This window comes from Chaetodon auriga, chromosome 8 (assembly GCF_051107435.1).
Source record: "Chaetodon auriga isolate fChaAug3 chromosome 8, fChaAug3.hap1, whole genome shotgun sequence".
Lineage (NCBI taxonomy): Eukaryota > Metazoa > Chordata > Actinopteri > Chaetodontiformes > Chaetodontidae > Chaetodon > Chaetodon auriga.
The window spans coordinates 16,499,323-16,521,336 of NC_135081.1; the positions used below are offsets into that span (position 1 = coordinate 16,499,323).

A 22,014-nucleotide genomic window follows, 5' to 3' on the forward strand; every position below is an offset into this window, starting at 1 on the left:
CCTGTGTTGGAAACGTTGCAATCTATCACTGCAGCCAGGCAAACAAGTGTCCTGGGAAATACAGGCCATAGCATCCAACAAGCCAATCCAACAAATGCCTAAATTAATTATTCAGCTAATTTCATTTTGAGTGAGACTTTTGGTGAAAGAAGAACAAACAATCCAGACAGGCTGCAGCAGCACGATGGCAGCCGCTATATAACCTGAACTATGGAGTCCAGGCCAGAGAATGTCACTGCTGCTCCTCTTTGACTGACAGGTGCTGAGACGGACCATTAGCACCCTGTCTTGATATATTTGCGTGACAAGACACATCCCATGACACCCACTGCAATTCTGAAGATGTTCGTTATTTAACATACAATTATCTTAATATAGGGAGACAAATTATGCTCATCTAAATCACCATTTACATGGTTTCCATGTAAACCAACAACATGACAACTGTGAACAAAGAAGCCTGTGCTGGGCTTGTTAAATATAATAAGCAACTTTAAATGAAAGCTTTTAAACAGACCCAGGAGCCTGACAAGCTCATTTTATGATTTTACTTTATGTGAGCGTAATAAATATATAAATGTTGACCTACGGGAGGTGATGGACGCCGTCTTGTTTTGATTTTTGCTCCTGAAAGGCACAACTTGAAAAGCTGAGGAGAGTTTTTTGGCGGCTCTCTCCATTCATCCCAGGAGGAACCAGAGGCTCCCGTCCTGCCAGACAAAGCCAGGAACAGCTGGCTGATCGATACCCGACAAAGGCTCAGAGGTTAGAGCAGTCAAAAGATTGTTAACTAGCCATTTTATTTGCCAGACATTTATATCATTGTTTATGGTTCAGTGCACCCCTTCAGTACAGGCCATGCTGCACACCTGTGCTTGGAACACTTTCAAGGCCTTTTCACCCACTTCGCATGACCTCATGGGCAAAGGGAAAATGGCATACAGTCTCCTTGATAGACTGATAGATAAACACGGGGGTTTGTTTACTGTTTTTGTCTGCTACATTCACATCATTAATATTCGCGTCACCGCGTTTTGCATCACTGTCAGCAGCTCATCTGAAAGATAAATAATGAAAATAGCTGACTGGCTATCTATATGAAGGCTTTAGAGAGAAGCATTAATGTGTGTATGTTTTACGCTGAGTGCAATGTGCAGGTGTGAGCGTGCGCTGATGGCAGTGGAGGACGAGGTTGGCCTGTATTTGCACATTCCTGCATATGCATGTGTATTTATGTTTGTGTGAATGTGAGCGTCGGTGTACCATGCATCCCGGCCGGGTAACACATGGCTCTGCTGCCACCACTCTGGCTCGTGTTGTGAGTGTCCCTGCAGGCTGGCAGAGAGGGGAGACCCTCTCTGTGGCTCACCCAGGCGAAGAGGGGCTTCCTGCACATCTTTTGTCACACCATTTGGGCCCTTGTGTCTGTGGCTGCCCCGCTCCGGACCCACTTGGCAGCTCACAGTGCAGACGGACATCTGCTCTTTCCAACCTCCTGGTGAACAGAGAAAACAACAACCAACAGACCCTGCTCTCTTACTCTCTGCTCTGCATACTTTACTGCATAGGGTTACACAGTGTTTGTTAGGACAGTGACAATATTTTGATGCAGCAAGAGGAAAAGCCACAACTATGTATCTATCAATCTATCTATCTAATATAATAAGGGTGTGCAAAATTTAAAAAAGGATTGGATGTCTCTTAATTGTTATAAGTTAATATCATGAGTTTTAATATTGTATGCGACCCTTTTATTTCTGTTTTAAAAAAATTATTGCAGGAAAAATAAGTAATTATGCAGGTACAGTATGCGACCTAGCCAACGGCGGTCTTCTAATTGCTGATGAAAGCCACAAGTGATTACCTTCGGTTTTCTTACAGAAAAAGCTTTGATAGGACGGCCTACAGATTATCGCGTTGCTTTGTAAATCTCCACATTAAAGTATACTTCTGCATCTCTGCCTTGACTCCTTTCTCCCGGCTCTCTAAGCGCAGTGATTCTGGAGCACGCAATATTGAACACACTTTGTTCGTGCTCAGCGGCCCAGAATAACTCGGTCATTATGGTGGCGAAAGGGACGGGTTTTGAGTTTGATTTCATGATGGTAATATAGCCCATGTGTGTAGGAGAAGAAAGCCTTCAATGGGGACATCTGTTCAATGCGGCTTACAGTTACAGCCTTGCGTTAAGAACAACCTGTGCACACCATATGAACTAGGAGCGACCCTGAACGCAACAGGCAACAAAAGCCTTTTTTCTTTTCTTTTTCTTTTCTTTTTTTTTTTTTTTCTTTTTTTTTTGGTTTGTGTGGTGGGGGGGTAGAATAAATTAGACAATCAGATTTTGAAGTGCGCGTGGATTAAAAATCTCTTGTACCTCTGTATCATCAGCAGCAAGACGTTTCCTGTCGAGGAGTTATCACACTGACCTCTGACATCAGTCTTGCTGGTGCGATCATTTAGTAATTTGTCACCAGAGGCCAACATGTCCCCTGTAGCTGTAGCCCAAACCTTGCTCTCCAAATGCGTAAAATCACTATTGCGCACATATTATGAATGACCATCCCCACCAGGAGGAAGAAGAACGGGGAAAACCAGATAGCTCACAAACGTTTAATTGTTTTAGAATGAAATGTACACTGGAATTGTATGTATAAACGATGTGTGTATCTTTCTATCTTTCTATCTATCTGTTAGGGGTTTGGGTGCATGTAGGGGAAACAGAGGTCGGCGGAAATTTTCCAAGTTATTCCTAATTGAATTGCCAGTGTAACATTTATCTGGCATGGTCCACAGTCACAGCGGCAGCGGGAGATGTTGTGTTATAGTCTGCTGAGAGCAAACGTCGAGGGTCAATCAATGCGCTGCGGAGCGGAGGTGCACGGTATGTAGGTTTTATTCTCCTCATTACTTTGTCACATTTTATTCGCCGTTAAACACGGCTGCATCATGTTCCCGGCTTGCTATGATTTTCCGACAGTATGCGTGATTGGTTAGTTTGACGGAAATAAAATAATGGATGAGCAGAAAGCAGATCGATGCAAGTTCTGTCTTATCTCCAACGCCAATAAGCCAAGTGAACGTGTGTGTTTGTGTTTTTATCAACCCCGGTTATCTATAAACCTGCCCTTGTTTTCATCCAAACATATGGCTTACCGTGATTTCTCATTTCCCCTGAAATAATTAAATCGACACTTTACGTGTTTGACACAAGCGCACACACGTTTAAATAGCAACTTAAAGATAGAAATGGAATTACGCATTAAATAAATAACACGAAACTGTTAACACTGTCTCTAAATATTGGTTAAAACTAGAAACAAGATAACACATGTGCTGTAAGAATAACAATTAAGATAAGTGCATGTAAAATGTTGCTGCATCTATTTATTTATTTTTTTTAACTGTGCAACATTATGGATAATTTCGGCTGTTTTAGTTGTTTTTTTTTTTTTTCTCTCTCTCGCTACTTCATTTTTTACACCTGCAGGTAAGGCAGTGTAAATTAATCCAAAAAGCTGTTGTCCAATCCTAGAAACACAAGAATTAATCAGATAGTCCATCTATCACGCTGTGTAATAAAGGAAGCGACATGGGTTAGGCAGATGATGTGATGAATAATCCCTGGTCGTTTTAATTAACTTTTCCCTGTCCTGTAATGACCAAGCTGGTCAACAGACCCGGTCAATAAGCATGTTAATATCAAACAAATAAAAGTGCGGATGATTAAAAACCTCCTGCGTTATTAAATTTGAAATTCAAATGAAATTTATGCTCCCAGTGCACACTGCATGCTAATAGCGCCCACAGAGAGTCCCAGGGTTCAGCACACGTTTTGCCTTCAACTTCTTATTATGTAACAGGAGCTTCCTCTGTAGATTTAACTAAATGTCAGTGTCTCAAAGTGATGAGCCCATTCAATGTAGCCATCTTATCATTTCATTTCCAGTCTGACGCACAGTGAAATCTTTAAAATAATGTCAGGTAACCTGCGGCACGCAGTCTCCAATGGCTCATTTTCAGATTGTTTTTCTTTTTTTCTTTCTTTCTTTTTTTTTTTTTTTTTTTTTTTTTTTTTTGTGTGTGTGTGTGTGTGTGGAGGGGGGTTTCCAGGCTAATTTTGAGGCCAAAAATGTTCCAAAGTCAACTGCATCGACCCCTCATCATCTTCATCATCATCTGTTGTTTTAAGAGCATCATAAAACGAACAGTCCTCCACCGGAATGCACCATCCAGCAGCTTTAATCAAAACTGTTGAGATAATTGAACACAATTACAGTAATGTGAAAGTTTGAGACGGTGTAATATTGGTGCACGACCAGAACAATGCGGCCTTTGTAGCTTGTGTAATAGTTTGTGTATATTAACTCTTCAGAAGTTAAAACATGCAAAATCCCGCGGGGTAATTTATGCCAGAGCCACAGTCGGTTTCTAATATAAATAAGATGCTAAAAACACGGGGAGGCTTTGATAGAGTGAAACATCTTAAAAATATCTGCACTGAAATCTGTAAATAGGCACATTAGTGTGGGATGAAGTGGAGGTGGCCCACTCAGACTTTTCACGCACTTTAAATTTGGAGGAAAGAGTTCCCATCAAACTTTTCGAGCTCAGATCATTTAACCACAGCAAGGAGTCATTTGAAAATGGATAAAAAAGGAGTTGAAATGTGAGCTGAATTTTATTTACAGTATGATGCTGGCTGCTTTGCCTTTTCTTTTTTCCTTTTTTTTTGTGTGTGTGTGTGTGTGTGTGTGTGTGTGTGTGTGTGTGTGTGTGTGTGTGTGTGTGTGTGTGGTGCTGTGACGGCAGTTTGGCCAACCTTTGCATTTGCCACCGGCCTCATCACCCACGTTAACATCACGCCGCTTTCCCTCAAATTTATGGAACGTGATGTTCTGTAAAATTTCAATAAGTGGCCCCTTAATTCCTCCTTCCTAATTCGCTCTCATTTAACTTTACCTTCCTTCCGCTGTCTTTTATTATGGAGGGGGCGGCGGGGAGGAGGTGGCGGAGGGTGGAGAGCTGTCTGAGGCGCTCTATTGATGACCTCACGGTAGTATGTGGCGGTGCGGCGGGACGGAGCCGCTGATTGGTCGCCCGTGTCACAGCGGCACTTCAAAGCCGGAGAGGAGCCTACAATTGTGGAAGAATGGGCGGAACACATCATTGTATTGCACACCTCTAAAAAAACAGTGCTCTGATTCATAAATATAAAAAGATCCTCTGAGGAGGGCAGTGTTTTTGTGTGATGGCAACTTCACTTCTAGGGGTGAGTCGAAAAGGACTTTCTTACCGGTTTAATTAGTTCTTGTCATTGTCCGGCGGAGGGGGATTAAACTTGCAGCAGTCGCAAAAGTAGCAGCAAAGGCAGTGCGTCGGTTATATTTTCGGGAAGCGGCTCGTATGAGAGAGCTGAGGCTCTGTAGACGGAATATTAAGTTTGCCCTGGTGCTGAAAACACGCATGTTCTCCTTGGTGTCCTGTTTGGCATGCATTTGTAAGCGCAGTGTGTCGCATTTCACTTGTCTGCTTTCTGTTCGTCCAGGTAGGAGGTGATAATAATCTACTGCCATGATTTCCAAACTTTAAATGTCATCTGCTCCAGCTGGGGGGAACAGTTTCCTAACTTCTCCTTGTCTTTGGGGCTAAAATGCTGCGCAGAAATGTCTGTCATGAACCCGTGAAACTTGTTCGGCTGAGCGGTCACTCACAGCTTTGTCTTGTCCTTTCAGGAGGAGCCGAGGTTAGGATCGACTCCTTTAGCCATGTTAGCAGCAACATGCAACAAAATAGGGAGTCCGAGCCCTTCACCGTCGACAATTTCGGATAATCCTTCGTCATTTGGAAAAGGCTTCCATCCGTGGAAAAGAGCCACCGCGAGCAGCTGCAGTCTCGGATCCGGCCTATCCGGCTTCGGGGTGTCCCGCAATGGATCCGGCATCTCGGACTCTTTCGGCACCAACAGCTCCACCGGATCCAGTGCCTTTTCCCTCACGTCTGGTACCTCGTCTAGTTCACACTTTGGAAACGATTATTCTGTTTTCCAAGCATCGGTGTCGAGCAGCTCTCAAGAGTCCAGCCACCAGCCGGTTTTCATCTCGAAGGTGCACACCTCAGTGGACAGTTTGCAGGGCATCTATCCGAGGATGAGCGTTGCGCATCCCTACGAGTCCTGGTTCAAATCGTCTCATCCCGGTATCCCCGCAGGAGAGGTCGGAACCACCGGAGCCTCTGCGTGGTGGGATGTGGGAGCGGGATGGATTGACGTTCAGAACCCAAATGGAGCAGCACTACAAACGTCCTTACATTCCGGTGGACTCCAGACCTCCTTGCACTCTCCTCTGGGCGGATATAATTCTGATTACTCGACTTTAAGTCACTCTGCTTTCAGCACAAGTCCCTCTCCACACCTGTTGACAACCGGCCAGCACCTGATGGACGGTTTCAAGCCGGTGTTATCCTCTTATCCGGACACAAGCCCCTCTCCGTTAGCGGGGGCAGGGGGCACTATGCTCTCCGGGGGTCCACCTGCGCCTTTAGCGGGGTCTCCGAGGTCATCTGCCCGGCGGTACTCGGGCAGAGCCACCTGCGACTGTCCAAACTGTCAGGAGGCGGAGAGACTGGGACCGGCGGGCGCCAGCCTCCGGAGAAAAGGTCTCCACAGCTGTCACATCCCCGGCTGCGGGAAGGTTTACGGGAAAACGTCGCACCTCAAAGCGCATTTGAGGTGGCACACCGGCGAGAGGCCGTTTGTGTGCAACTGGCTCTTTTGCGGGAAGAGGTTCACGCGCTCCGACGAGCTCCAGCGACATTTACGCACACACACCGGCGAGAAAAGATTCGCCTGTCCGGTGTGCAACAAGAGATTTATGCGGAGCGACCACCTGAGTAAACATGTAAAAACTCACAGCGCCGGGGGATCCGCCGGCTCTGGCTCCGGGGGCAGCGGAGGGAAGAGGGGGAGCGATACCGACAGCGAGCACAGCGCGCCGGGCAGCCCTCCGTGCCATTCCCCCGACCTGTTGCACCCTCCTGAGTCAACCCAGGGAGTGGGCATGAACGGCCTCTAAAACTCCCCTCAGTGAAGTAAAAACTGTAAAGAAAAAAAAAAAACTGTTGTGATGGAATTGTCATGACATGAAAGTGGACATACTTTACGTATGAGAAATGCTTCACGTCCCAAGTGTCGCCATTTAATGAGAAAATACGTTTCTTCGACTTTTTTCCCAAGTGTTTAAGACTACTAATTGATCATTTCATAGCTGTACCATCAGAAACTTCTCATTAATACATCTGCGCTGTGGAAGTGTAATCAAGTTACTGTGGGCACACTGGAGCAGGGCAGAAACTTTCTCTCCTTTTTTTTGCAGCCTGGTCCTGCTTCATGTTTCTGGGAGGCAGAGAAACACTGTTGTGAAAAATGTAGGCCTGCAAAGTTGTGCTCCTGCTGTCACACATGTTGTTCAAAACCAAACTGTGGCACTTTATTATCGAGCAGGAGATATTGTTCTTTTTTTTTTTCTTTTTCTTTTTTGTTGTCCCTGTGGATGGACTGCTCGGTAGGAACAAATACCTGTAGAGTCCGCTGATATGTGGGATGAGATGAGTCTCGTTATATCCGTCTAGTCCCATCAAGCGTTTGATAATGGAGGAGCAGTTGTAGGTTTCTATCACATATTGCTATTCACTCCACAGTCTACCATATGTGCGCCAAGTTTGTAAGTAGGCCAGCTGAGGTTACTTGCACTTCATTTGCAAAATGTGTTGTATATAATGAGAAATGTAGGTTAGAATTATTACAGCCCAATGTAAAGGTGAGTAATGTATTTGTCCAGGAGGCGATTTTGTATAGGTATTTCTAGTTGTATATGGACTCTAGTAAATATTTGAAAATATACGGAAATGTACTTTGATTTTTCTTTGACATGATATGAAATGTATTGTGGGGAGTTATATTTAACCACGAGTTTTCTTGTATTTAGGGGTCTATCGTTAGGCGCACTTTGAATTTATTTGTATGGTTTTGAAATCATTTACTGTTTTACCCACTCATTTAATTTAAGTACGCATGTTGTAAAGTGATTTTAATTTTACAATATTTTTTTCCCCCACTCCGAGAATGGCTTTTTATGTAAGCCACTCAATAAAGTCAGTATGAATTCAGAAGCAGCTGATCGACTCGGGTTTGTTTGATTGTTGAGTCGATAAAATCTATTTCTGAACGGCAGATCAAAAAGTCTGACATGAAAAGATGGCCTCGAATTTATTGCTTTATATTACAACAATACGTAGATTAATACTTTGAAGGGAAAAAAAAGAAGAAGAAAAAAAAAAAAAAGAAATCGTGACTGTGAAATAATACAGATGCTGCGTTCATGATCTCCGCGTGCAGCTGGTTTTTCAGGCCAGGGTGGGAAAAGGGCCTGCAGTAAAACCAAGGCCTCATACACAAATTCATTTAAATTTGAATCCTAAAATTGATCAATCAAACGGGGCATGTGCTTTAGAAAGAAAGAAAAAGTCGCTGTTGTAAGAATTTAAATTCAGGCTAAATTCAGTTTATTCTCGGTTTCTGTCCGTTTTTCTGTTGAGCGTGAAAATTAAACTTCTGTGAGGCGTCACAGGTCAAACACGCAGAATTATGTCACCCACCACTTCATTAGTTTTTCACAAACGTATGAGAAATATCACCTTAATTTCTGTATTTCCAAACGTACGCAACCAGCTGTCTTTTCTCTTTTTGAGTTGTTTAATTTTTTGCCCCAAATTTCAAACACTTTAATTAGAAGTTTTGGGGTTTGCTCATCAACCTTTCATCATCAGCGGACCTTCTTAGAAAACACGCAAACCCTTTGCTGAATCTAAATGGTGTTGTTAATAAATGCGCAGAAGGTTTGGTGTTTACAGATAAATGCTGACATTATTGCCAGCAGTCTATAAACGTTTGAGCAGTGTAATCCAGTTTAAGAAAAGGTCACTCTGTGGCTCCGAGTCTTGCTTTTTTGTTGGTTGTTTTTTTTTTTTTTTTTTTAACTTGATCTCAGGTTAGACTAAATCACTTGGTCTTTTACTCAAATTCAAAATTATCAGTATAAGCTTTAGAAAGCTACAACGTGTATTTATTATTTATTAATAATTTATTTATCTTTGTTTGGCATTTTTTTTATGTACAATAATGTATATTTGGACTTAAATACCAGTATCAGGTCACACAATTTGCCCTCTTCCCGTTTATGCAAGCAGCTTGGATTTTTTATTTTCTGCCAATTACAGCACAGATAACCCCAGTTTTTCCTTTTTATTTTCTGATTCTTGTTTTTAGGGTTTTTACACATCAGATTTTCGCACCTAAAATCTCATGACAGTGTGCGCCCTGACGCTCAGACCACTCTCTAAACTGTATCACAAAAATGATAAGCATGGATTATATCAACCCTTTAAATTATTCTAGATTTTTAAAGATTGTTGTTTTCTGTTTGGGTTTACCGTGAAGGCTGAACTGAAGCCTTTCAAACTTCTGTTAGACTGCTTCTCATGCACAGCTTTGTAGCGCCATCTAGCGCTTCTATCAACAAACAGCAATGTAACGTCCAAATTTGATCCAGTCTTCTCCAGAAATCTGTGGTTTGGGGCTCTGGTGTTATTTCAGGTAGTTGAAAAAGCTTATTCCAAGTCATTTAAGCAAGCCCTCATTCAGCCATGCTGCTTTAAACCAATGTGCCACTTTTTAACGTGCCATTGAAGTTCAACAAATTCACCTGTAGAGATGAACGCTCGGGACTATCCGTGATGGGCTTTTTCCCCACATTAAGAGACATGTGCAATGATGAGGACAACATAAGGTGATAACAAGACCTGGTTCGCCCACCTGGCCTTTGAATCACAGGCGCTGCAGGTCTGACTCAGATGTGTGTCACGTCAGGGTTGATGCACAGTCTGGAGAGAGAAGCTCATTCGAACTAAACGTACTCACTGACAACGCTTTCGAAATGTTTGAATTACTAAGAGAATTAGGAATTAAAGTCAAAGTACTTACAGGTGTGTAACTCACCCCGTCGGTCTCCAATACAGACAATGGCTCATTGTGTTGCAGTGGGACATCTTCTCAAAGCGACGGATATTCCTTTCTGTCCAGCACCAACGCACTCTCCAACCGTTTGAACCTTTAGTTGCGTGTTTTCTTTCTTTGTCTCGTCCGTTTTCACTTTGATCTTCTTGGGCACACTAAAATGTACAGGTGCAGACACATGAGCTTGCAGCAAGGTACACCCTCTTCTCCTCTTCTGCTGCCACCTCTCCTCTGGTTTCCTGTGACGGTGCAGTCAAGCAGAAAATGCTGTAAGGACAATAGTTAAAGTTAAAAGTGAAACCAAGCGAAGTTCAAGAAAACAAAAACTAAAATGGAGGTACAGATGGGCTTTGATTGAGGAAATTCAGCCCTTGTGGGGTCACTGATGCACTCAGGGATTGGGTTACAGAGACATTTAAGGCCTGCAAGGCAGTTGCACTTTGATACATACAGAAGGTGCATATTAAAATATGCTGAGCTAATAATTTACCCAGTGTGGGGTCAATATCGCACCAACACAGCACTGGGTTAACTTGACCGGGTGTTGGTATTATTCTTATATTAATGTTGGGTTACTGGAGCAAAGCAAGTCTTCTGTTGCTGTGTTATATTGACACCACAATGTGGACTCATGTCTAGTAGTGTCTGGATTCCTCAGAGCTCAATTCAAAACCCACCTTGAATTACTTATGTTTTTATATTCACAAAACAATTGCAGCCAGAGATTAAGCTACGGCGTTAGGTGCCATTTGTACTTTCAGGGTTCATTTTGTCTTTGTCAGGTTTTTGTGTTGTTTCTTTCAATAAAGTCAGAGACAAGAGAAAAGGGCTGCTCACTACGCAACAGAGCAAATATACTCCCATTAAAAAATGTATTTCCTAAACTGGATTTAAGAATAAACAATATTACCATAAACTGCTGTCAAAATGTATGAAGTGACATATCTTCCACTGACATATTTTACTCAAACCGGCCTTGAACATTTGAGAGTAGACATCATTTCAGTGTGCAACTGCCTCAACAGACGAGTAAAATATGAACAGTCGAGAAAATAATCATTAAATGTGGACAGAGCCATTTGGGCCTGAAGCCTGTCTGAGTGCACGGCTCAGTGTTATTAACACCCTCACAGACTGTCACGGCATCACCTGGTCCTCAAAGGAATGTCCTGCCGCTGCCCTCATTTGAATTAAGTTGGCCTCAGAGAGGAAGGGGATGAGGAGGGTGAGCTGCCAACTGTGGATGAAGGCCTTAACAACGGCTACGGCCAGAGCACACAGTGTGTTTGCAGCCGGGCCCGGCTTTGATCCAGTCACCTAGAAAACATGAAAGACTGATAACATTATCCTACGCTTGATAGGACCGGGTGCACCCGTGATTCTGAGGCTGTATGCGGCTTAATAAAATTCAAACTGAATCGCGGTCTTGACTGAGCCTTCATGGAAATGCCAGCTGCTATTGATATGATGAGATATATTGGGTTTTCAAGCTCTCCCAGCAAATCATAGTGTTGCGGCAGCACCTCTCACCGATGATGCATCTGTGGCCAATTTTGTGGTTAAAACCACCAACCGCACTGTCATTGTCATCAAACCAGCCAATCTCCTGGGAAAGGCAATTTGACAAGGTGAAGAGGTTAGTAAAAATAATTAACGGTAATTGCTGCAATACTGACAGGGGTGCCCTTAAACAATGCTTTCAGCAATTTAGATTCATTCACGTCACGGGTGGAGTTTCACCTGTCTGATCACTGAGTGGAATACCTACTGACTGAACCTCAGTGAGAGGAGCTCTGCTGGTTTTCCAGACCCCCATTTAACGACTTCATCACATCAGTGTCTATGAAGTAAATAAACGTGAGTTCACTGCAGGATCAAAGCGCATACACACTGAAAAACCCAGGATGAAGAATTGACTGAGGGAACACCTTTGATCCTTGAGGCTGCCGAAACACATACAGACTAGAAAAAGCATGATATGACATAATCACATTAAACTCACCAATGTTTCTCTATGATCCAACCCTGATGGTTTTTACAAGAAAGTGAGACTGGAGATGAAGGCTCCTGCAGGAGGTAAGGCCTGAAACAGCTTCTTAGTGAAGATGACGCCAGCTTATAATGTTTATTGTGCTTCCTTGGCCTTCTGACTTAAACCTTCACAAACAGGTTTCCTATCACTGACAGAGAACCACCACTATACTAAAACATATACTGCAAGACAAGTAGCCTATGGCTTGACTAATTGATCAAGAGAAAATTAGCCAGCAACTACCTCCAAAACTGAAAAATCAAGTCGATGTGATGGTTGCTGCTGTTCAAATATGAGGATTTGCTGCTTGTCTTATATTACAGTGAACTGAATATCTTTTGATTTTGGACCACTGGACCATTAAAAAAAGACATCAGCTTGGACTCTTGGAAACTGTGATGGACATTTCTGATTCAGTGATTGACTGATGGTGAAATAATAAGCAAACAAATCAAGAATGAAAATGGTATTCAGTGACAGCCCAAATGACGATGGCAGAGTTACACTGTACCATTACTGCTGCATAGTAAGAAATAAATGGACCTTATTTTGGTCATCGAAAAGTTTTCTTGCTGCTGAATGCAGGTTTGTGCACCTTTTAATACTTGTGGTTGTATGTGTATTTCATGAGCTCATAAATAGAGTAAACTAAAAACTTCCGAAACACTGCTTCTGCTTCCTTACTTGTTGGGTTGGTGAAAATCTAAAAACACAGACTGCACGTCTGCTCTCTGGTTTTCGATTAAAAAACAGTGAAGTCTGACCAAAGTAATGGTAGAGAAATGGCTCCACCAAGTGGCTCAAATGTGTCAGTCTCAGACACAGTTTCTAAATCTGATCCATACAAATTCAAGTTGTCTTATTCTTGACGACAATGGATTTCGTTATCCAGGGGGTAAAAATAAGTTTTCAGTTCTTTCATGTTAACTTTTAAGTGAAGAGTGAAAGTTTGAGTTATATATTTGTTTCTATGCAAACAGAGATTAGCAGGCTTTGTTGAAATCCGCTCTTCAATTTGAAATGACAGAGGAAATTCTGTCACTTCACCTATAAAAACACACAAAACGAGCTGCAAATCTAGTTTAAAAAATCAAAAGATAGATGTCATCAGCTGGATGTGAAGCGTAGCCACCAAACCTTCTGCTAACAATCATTTTCCAAGGTGTAAATATTATATTCATTGTAGGGAAGTGGCCTTAAAGTTATCCTGTTGTTGCTTCTCAACACGTTCAGCAATTCTCAGTTTAATCTATTAACAGTAACAACATGAAAGCCATTCTTTTAAGATGACGTAAAGAACAATGGCTGATTGTTGTGAGGAGATTAAAGTATTAAAAAAAACTGTAACTGCACCTCATAACACACATCTCAGCGCTCGCGACAGGCCCTTTTCACAGCAGACCCTCTGAGCTGTCAGCGTGGCACGTTTACACCTGTGCCTATACTGTGACATGTCACAATGTCTGTAATGAAGAATGCATATTTTACTAAAGGAGTCTGGAGATTTTTCTCGTTGCCAAGGAATCCCATGAAAAAAACAACACGAGCCAAGTGTCTTTCAAAACTTTCTCACTTCCCTCCTTTTCAAACATCTCAGTAGAACAGCTGGGGACTGTTGAACGGTGGAGCTCTGGCACAGAGGAACAGGCTGTATAAAGCTTGAGACACACCAGCAACACTTGGCTTTGTCCTTTTCATGGGATTTGTATCCTTATCCCACCAATGTTCTCAAAACAGCCACAAGGGAGCAGAATTGACTCACATATCTGTTTTCTGTTTCAGACACTTGTTACAAAATGATGTGACTCAGCTGATCATGAAACACTTGCATCTGTGTTCTGGTGGAATGTGGGAGGCGTGCAGATTTCATCTGAGCTGGTTCACATTTAAGTGACACCAACATCATCACGAATGATGTAAGACATTTAGCTACAACACAAAGCTGGTCACATTTCAACAATCGATGGGTTTTCAGCCGAATCACATATTTCAGAAAACACTTCCACTTCTACAGGAAGGGATGCTTATTAGTCATGCCAGAGTCCAGGCTCCTGCAGCCCCTGACCATATTTGCTATGAAAATTCATAATCTACTCAAGAGTGCTTAGGTGCATTCCTGGAGATCTGACTGACTGTGTGGATGCCAAGGCCTGCATCCAAAGACCACAACAGCTCTGATAGAACACTTCAGCAGCAGAGTGGATATTCACCAGCAAAGATAACAGCTGCAAAACAAACAGCAAGCTTCTGCACAAGGGCTATTTGAAGCTTTTCCTACACTTCGGCATGCACCTGTTTCACTTTAGGGTTAACCTGTAAGCTTGAAATTAGTGGCTTCCTGTGACATTATTTCTATAAAATATTAAACGAAATGGATCAGTCCCAGTGTGTGATCTACTCACGCATTCATGACAGCATTACCTGTTCAGTGAGACATGACTTGTGTCCTTGATGAGATTAAGTTCTGTTTACCTCTAAGCTCATTTTGGCTCTGATCTATAGCAGCGATAATGACACAGTAAAATCAATAAAGCTCTGCGGTTACCGGCAGAGGTATCAGATGAGAGGAGGAAATACTGTTGACGACTCAACCCTTCTTTTGTCATTTCTGGATTAGTAATTGACAACAGCGATCACGTAAGCACCTGCTTTTGTGGCCAACCCCCACTGCGGTGTGCTCTGCAGACGCTGCATCAGTGGAAATATATTGAACTCATCTTTAAGATAAATGCTTACTGGGCGACATTAACCTTCTTTCTCGTGTGTCTCCTCGTCGCACTGGTGACCTCCGACATGTGCGATGGCATGCTTTCACAGCCTTTCAGCACGCTTATCACTCCTAGCGAAACTGCAGGTATCGCTCAGTTTCAGGTGTTGTAAGTCCCGTGCGTAAACGGAGCGGTGCGTTGTGGGTATTGTAGTTGCTAAGCCGGAGAGGCCACTCCTCTGCTGGGGTTCCTGCATTATTTTGAACTTCCAGTCCCAAAATGCTCAGTGCCTGCGAGCAAACAGGAGTAAAGCGCTGTAACGTGAGGAGGCCAGATACGCCCTAGACAAGAAGTGTAAATGATAGTGGACTGGCCTCTTTTCCTGCCAACGCGCTGAGGCAAAACTACAACCATCTCATGCCGACGGTGAGATCTAACTTTGTTTTCTTTTCGCCTATTTGATGGTTTTTTTCCACTCGCATTTTCAGGATAGGAACCTCAATAGGATTTGCTTTATTAACGTGTAACTAGGCTGAAAGCAGCAATCCTGCCCACAGCAGTCATACTGTACACAGAAGTGAGAGGAAGCAAAGATGGGTGTCTTTGGGCCTTGTTTGTTTGTTTTTAGACTTTGTCTTCTGTGTTGTTGTTGTTGTTGTTGTTGTGTTGTTGTTGTTGTTGTTTTATGGCATTTTAAAACTTATGCACAGGTTGCATTTAAGTGTGTGGTTGTACTTGTAAATGTCCACATGAGTATGGGTGCATGTGTGTATATAGATAGATATGTAGTTTTACATTTGTCTGATGTGCACAGATTTATAGATATATCTCAATTTGTATTCATGTAAATTCTGCCTCTGTTCAGTCATTGACAGTGCGTATGAATGCTAACAAACTCCAGCTGGACCACTGAGTGTATGCTACACACCTGTTCAGTGCTGGCTGCTGGCAGTTACAGTGAAGCTGGAGCTCACGGATTTTATGTCTGAATCTGTGCTTGTTGCTATGTTTGGATTATTAATGAATGTAAGATTTGTTTGAGAATATTTTCAGCTGATTAAATAAAGCAGAGGGAAACAGGCAGAAGATTGTGATCAGAATAGTTTAGTTAACACTGAGGTGGGTTGCTGCGCTGCAGGAATGACGGTACAGTGCAAAGGAAATAAGCTTGTCATGCAGTATTTCATCAGGATGTGAAGTACTGCCAGTATCTCATTCAGTGCATATATTATTTCATGTAGAATTGTAGCAATGTCAGTACTACAGTGGTACTGCACAGCAAGAAGCACTGAGAGAACCGACTACTGTGTCATAGGCTTGACAAGACCAACCTGTTTTTGTGCACTGGTGTAAGAAACCACATTATTAATGACTGACTCACTGTGACAAGTCATGAATGGGTAGTGTCCTTTTACGCAAACAAGTGACAGACCAAAGAGTTCAGGCTTTATTCTGTGTTTTGGAACAGTTTCTGTAACAGACAAGGAGCTCTGCAGAAAGCCTGAGGCTCACTGTGCTGAGGGAAACATAGCTGAGACACGACAATGGCTTCACTCACATGTCTTAAATTGTGTAGGTAGTGACTGTAAGGCATGTTTCACAGCCTTACAAAATATATGTCTGCTTATTGATAAGTTTTGTTTAATTTAATTGAGACATCTGCCCATTATTTTCTTGATTAATCTTCAGTAAAATGAAAACAGAAAGTCGTGAAAAATGACCATCACAATCTCTCAGATAGAAGTACAGTATAAAAGTGTAAAACAATATAGTTTTTATGTTTACAGATGAAAATATGGCAGCTGGAAGAGCAAAGTCCTTCCGTCGTGTTGGGAGTCTTATGCGGAGTAAATCTGAGGGGACACTGATTGATCTGGACGACAATGTTTCAGCCGGTGACAACCTGAACGGTAAAATCCTCTTTTTGAAGTTTACGCAAAACCACATTTCAAAACCCGTTGATAATGTTAACAGACGTCCTAAGCAAGCTCTGATATTTCCACAGGGGGGTACGTGACACGAACGACTCAGAACTCTGAGTGGCCAATTTTACAGCCAGAAACCACACTTTCATCTCAGTCAAAAAACCCCTTTTGGGACAAAGTGTCTGGATCAAATCCTTTCTTAGATGACATTGTACGCAGCAGCACAGACAAACACATTTCCAACGCATCCAATGTAAAACAAGACAATGAAAAGCGTTTGGACACAAATAACGAAGATGCCATCAGCACGTCTTCCGATGAAGGCAACTTGGGAGACTTTTTGGAAAAGAAACACAAAGCCAGCAACAGATCTGGGAGATGGAGAAGTGCGTCAGACATTCTGGGTGACCTGGAGAGAAAAGTGCCAAAACGGGCAAACAGCTTCCTGCCGCCTGAGCCAGTGCTGAACCCAGATTTTGAGTGGCTAAAGAATGACAGAGAGGCCTATAAGATGGCCTGGCTGAGCCACAGGCAGCTAACCCGCTCGTGTCTGGACTTAAATCTGATGAGCCAGAGTCCAGGGTGGGCTCAGACCCAGGCCACTGGCTTTCAGGTCATCTGCAAGATCGGCCACACTGGAGGCTCAGTACAATTACCAGACTCAGAAATTGCCATTCATATCCCAGAGGGCCATGTTCCTCCTGGGGAAGTCCAGGAAGTTACACTGAAAGCAATGCTAGACCCTCCTCCTGGTCTCAATAACAACTATATGACAACCATGAGTCCACTGCTAGAGGTGGTCCTCAGCAACATCAACACAAAGGAGTCTATCTCTCTGGACATCAAACTGTCTGGAGATGTGAAAAGTGACCCATTAAGTCAGGTGATGACTAGTGTGGTCGGCATGGTGTCCAACAAAAGAGAGGGACCTTATCTTAAGGTGAACAACTGTTACATTCACAAGAACATGATGCAGATGAAGCTCCAGGACCTGAAGACACATTTTTACGTGATTGCAGTCGCAGAGGCCTCTGCAATCCAGTCCCCTGCTACATCAGTGTGGGATTACCTCGACCGTCATGTCACCATAGCAGTTTATGGGCCCAGGTACATCCATCCATCGTTCAAGGTTGTAATAGTGGTTTGTTGTCATGAGGACGTCCCCACAAAGCTTCCGTTCTCAGTCAGAGGAAACAAAAATGTGCCTCCACTCGTGCTGCAGCTTTGGGGCAAACATGGGTTTAAACCAGACAAAGTGAACGACCTGCATGTCGGAGTCAACCTCACAGACTCTGTGTTTAAAATCAAACCTGAGGAGAGACTCAAAGAAGTGAGACAAAGTCAGCTCAAAATAGGGACTGTTTTGCATCTGCCAGTCGCATTATCATGTGCTAGTAATACAGAAATGACTCCATTTAAATTAGATCTGCAAGTGAAGGAAGCGAACGCTGCCACTGTTGCACATTTCCAGGTGCCTTCCCCTCCCACAGCACCCATCAGATCAGAGAAGCGAGTGTCACGGCAGATAGAGAAGCGGATTGAGATGCCAAGAACCTCACCTATTCCTGAGGAAAGTGTTCCAGATTTCCCCAAATTCACTGACAGACCTGTGAATCTAGACTGGTATGGCGTCGCCCTGAAGTCAGTTCTCCGTCAGCCACGTGTAGACTACCTTCTGGAGTATTTCAAGGGGGACACTGTGGCTCTCCTCTCCAGAGAGACTGTTAAGTCAGTGGGTAACTCAAAAGTGAAGGAGTGGTATATCGGATTCCTCCGAGGCAGGACTGGTTTGGTTCACTGCAAAAACGTCAAGCTCATAACCAGAGACCAAGTGATCGACTTCACCGGCATTCAGATCACCACAGAGGTCCTCCTGGACAACATGACCCTGCCCTTCAAGAAGCTTACTTACATGTACTCGGCCATGCAGACGCTGATCACTGAGCACATAACCAGCTGGAGAGCTTTTGCTCATGCTTTAGGGTACCACAACCTGTCGCTGGACGCCATCACGCGGAGGTGCGCCGAAACTGAGGCTGACAAAGTGGCCTGCGTGCTGGAAAAGCTGAAGGAAGACTGCCACGCTGAGAAGTCCAGAAAAAAGTTTCTGCACGAGCTCCTGGTGGTAAGCACACAACCCTCCGCTCATGCTGCAGCAGTTTCACAGCTTTCCTGCTCTGATTTCCTGCGCTGTACAGTTTGTCTCTGTGTTTATCACCTTCAGGGACTGTTGAAGATGGACTCTGTGAATCTTGTGGCCCAGCTGATACAGAACACAGTCATCCTGTCCACTGCTGTGGAGCTGGGAATTCGATGGCGGGAGCTTGCTGAGAAGATGGGTAAACTCTCCAGCGCTCACATAGCGGGCTATGAGGCACCGCACCGAGGAAAGAACGGAGAAGTCAGTTCCCAGGTCAGTTTAACACAATGCACTGACACGGCAAGTGATGCACGCAGAGTAGCTAAAATTTCCGACATGTATTGAATATGATGTTCATTTTCTGTTTCAGTCCATGTGGAAGCCTGCTTATGACTTCCTGTACTCCTGGAGTCTGCGTTATGGAGAGAGCTACAGGGACATGATCCAGGATCTGCACCTGGTCCTGGACAAAATGAAAAACCCTGCCACCAGACAGTGGAGGCAGCTGACTGGTGCCCTCATCACAGTGAACTGTCTCGACATCTTTCGAGCCTCTTCGTACCCAAAGTCCTAAACTTGATGCAAACGCACTGTAGTGACGACAGTGACCGGCACGCACTTGGGAAAAGCAGAGACAGGGAGGTTTTGTTACACGGCAACAAGGTTTTGATATTGTTTTTGATGTTACTTGGCTCTCTTTTTTTGCTGTATACTTTAGCTTGCTTTGATTTCAGGCGGTTTTTTACACAAAACATTAGAAGCAACTTTACTGAAACTCAATCGGGTACTTGCACTATATGTTTAGATCTCACTCGGTGGGTGTCAAATATGTTCTCGCAATTCTTGAGCTGTGAAGGAATGTCACCAACAGTGTGCAAATGTGATTAAGCTGTAAACTAAATTTTGCTATATTATTTTCAGTCAAACGTTCGTGAGGTCAATAGTTCAGCTGTCTCAAACCTAGTGTATTCCATTTGCTTTTAGTCTCTTTAAGTCGCTTTTGGTTTTCTGTGATATACTGTAAGTAGCTGAATGAACAGTCAGCAAACTGAATAATGTGAACTCTGTTGCTAACTAACGATCTCGAGGGCTGCAGTACTGACAGCACGTGATTCTGAACGGAAGTTTCTGTGCTGAAAATGGAGAATGTTCTGCCAAAGTGAAAGTTTCCTGATGCCAGTAAACAAACCATAAAGATGCCACTGTACAAGTGTCGTAAACTATTGCTTTCTTAAATATACGTGTTTGCTATTTTTATAATGTAATGTTTTAGATGCGTACAAAGCAGATGATTTCATTGTGTTGACGTTTGTATGATCAGATTGTCAAATGGAAACCTCTTAGTTCAGAGTGGTGCCATACACAGTGTGCAGTGCCTTCAATCACTCAAATGTGAGACAACCATTGATATCTTTGATACAGAAATAGAGATGTGTTAAATGATATATGAATAAAAGTTAACTGCAGGAAAGATTAACTGGGGAGATTTAATGTGAGCTGTCTGTCTGTCAAAAACTACTTTACCTGTTATTCAAATCTTATTTGAATACTGAACAACTTTTGTGACAATTGTAATTTTCCCAGTTAATGACACCATGGGAAAAAAATGAAGTCTTTTCCCAACTGATTTTCTCTGGCTGTTTGCTTTTCCCTTCACTGTTTGTTTAAGCTAGTTTCAGCTGAGAGCGTTGTGTGCCGGCTCTCCATCAAACAGAGAGCGCAGCCCGCTGAAGTGACTTTACTTTGGCTCATTGAATGCACCTCAGGAAAAGTAAATCAAATGAGGAAAATGGTATCAGGCAACACAATGGACTGATTCAATCCCCAAGCTGAGAGTGATTTGAATAAAATTGTGCTTCAGAGGTTCGTTATGTAAGAGCTGATGATAAACAGTGGAGGATAATTGTGCACGAAGGAGCTTAGAGGGAACATCAAGGACAAAATCAGTTATATATGAAACATTGGACGTGATGTTTAGTGAGATGCCAAACAAGAAATTATTTGCACATCACTCCTGAGATTTTCTCACTAACACAACAGAGTTTGTATAAACATCCATCTGACAGAGCAGCCGTATCCGTCTTTCTTATTACCCTTAAATACCTCCTGGTCAGCCAGAAGTGTTTCACTTTTCTGGCAGAAGTAAAGAAAAGCTCATAATTTAGTGTTGGAAAAACATGGCAAAAACGTTAAGATTGATTGGACATTTGTCCTAAAACATAAAGGAATTCCACAGTAGTTAGCACAGAGCTGCTATCATACTGATACAAACCTGAACTTTTTATCACACATATCCACACACAGAAAACCAAAAAGCTGCAATCAACTGACTTTGGAAAGAAATGGATATGCCTACATTTTAAGCATTTAACAGTGGACTCCTTTAGGCGGTGCAGTTTGTCCAACACTGTTCTGTGAGCTGCTCTCATCCTTTATTAGGGAACACAGAGAGGACAAAGGTTCACTGTTGTAGTGAGAGTTGAATGAGGGCCAGTTCAGAGGAAGGATTCTCTGTCAGTTTATCTACCTGAAGCTGGAGCTCAAACAAATGACTCATCATAGGTAAACAGTCAACATGGAGCCAGAGAGACAAACATTAATGATTAATTATCAATACTGGACATTGTTGCTTGAGGTGAAAACATCTAAAACTATGACCGTAGTGTTATGCCTCAGTCACAGCATTGTTTGTGATTTATTATAAGAATATGTGTATGAATATGTTGTGTATTTCTGCTTGTATTATACTTGAATTAATTCCGAAAATGAGCTTTACAGAATTAGGAACATAGATGATAAATGTACACATTTTCCTCAATATTTCAAGTATAGAGACAATATGTGTGGGATGCACTTTTGCTGTCACAAAAAGACACAAGGTGCAGCATTGACAGCATTACAGTGACACGAGGGAAACAAGTGGAAAATGTTCGAGGCATCCAATTTAAAAATGGACACTGCCTTTTTAGGTCCTCATTTTTCAGATGCAGTGAGGCGTTAAACCTTGTGACTAACGAAATGTGACCACTTTTGTTTTGGGAGTCTTTTATAGCAGCAGTCCGAGAGTGCGGACAACAGTTAATTATTATGAATTTCACTGCCTGTCTGAGGCTTTATATTTATATAAGATATAAAAT

At 42.8% G+C, this 22,014-nt stretch overlaps 2 protein-coding genes across 4 annotated transcripts; both read left to right on the top strand.

Moving 5' to 3' along the window:
- The first annotated feature begins 5,146 nt into the window (after positions 1-5,146).
- Positions 5,147-8,309, top strand: sp8b (sp8 transcription factor b). 2 transcript variants are annotated; one of them, XM_076736263.1, is made up of 2 exons: positions 5,147-5,272; positions 5,736-8,309. In XM_076736263.1, exons 1-2 carry the CDS (start codon positions 5,252-5,254, stop codon positions 7,071-7,073), a joined length of 1,359 nt encoding a protein of 452 aa, XP_076592378.1. In that variant the 5' UTR covers positions 5,147-5,251; the 3' UTR covers positions 7,074-8,309. The 2 variants fall into 2 exon arrangements, with proteins under 2 accessions (XP_076592378.1, XP_076592379.1); XM_076736264.1 differs by having other exon boundaries at positions 5,247-5,548; positions 5,736-8,165.
- A 6,821-nt stretch (positions 8,310-15,130) lies between these two features.
- On the top strand, positions 15,131-20,354 carry macc1 (MET transcriptional regulator MACC1). Of its 2 annotated transcripts, XM_076736344.1 has the most exons (5): positions 15,131-15,238; positions 16,600-16,722; positions 16,818-18,862; positions 18,962-19,150; positions 19,248-20,354. In XM_076736344.1, exons 2-5 carry the CDS (start codon positions 16,608-16,610, stop codon positions 19,449-19,451), a joined length of 2,553 nt encoding a protein of 850 aa, XP_076592459.1. In that variant the 5' UTR covers positions 15,131-15,238; positions 16,600-16,607; the 3' UTR covers positions 19,452-20,354. The 2 variants fall into 2 exon arrangements, with proteins under 2 accessions (XP_076592459.1, XP_076592458.1); XM_076736343.1 differs by lacking the exon at positions 15,131-15,238 and having other exon boundaries at positions 16,590-16,722.
- The last annotated feature ends 1,660 nt before the right edge of the window (positions 20,355-22,014 follow it).

What these genes read in the sequence shown, in the direction of transcription:
- sp8b (XM_076736263.1), top strand. Translation starts at nt 5,252, where the DNA reads ATGGCAACTTCACTTCTAGGG. An exon ending in TGGCAACTTCACTTCTAGGG is followed by an intron (nt 5,273 to 5,735) that starts GTGAGTCGAAAA and finishes TTGTCCTTTCAG; the next exon opens with GAGGAGCCGAGGTTAGGATC.
- macc1 (XM_076736343.1), top strand. Translation starts at nt 16,590, where the DNA reads ATGTTTACAGATGAAAATATGGCAGCTGGAAGAGCAAAGTCCTTCCGT. An exon ending in AGCCGGTGACAACCTGAACG is followed by an intron (nt 16,723 to 16,817) that starts GTAAAATCCTCT and finishes ATATTTCCACAG; the next exon opens with GGGGGTACGTGACACGAACG. An exon ending in TTCTGCACGAGCTCCTGGTG is followed by an intron (nt 18,863 to 18,961) that starts GTAAGCACACAA and finishes TATCACCTTCAG; the next exon opens with GGACTGTTGAAGATGGACTC.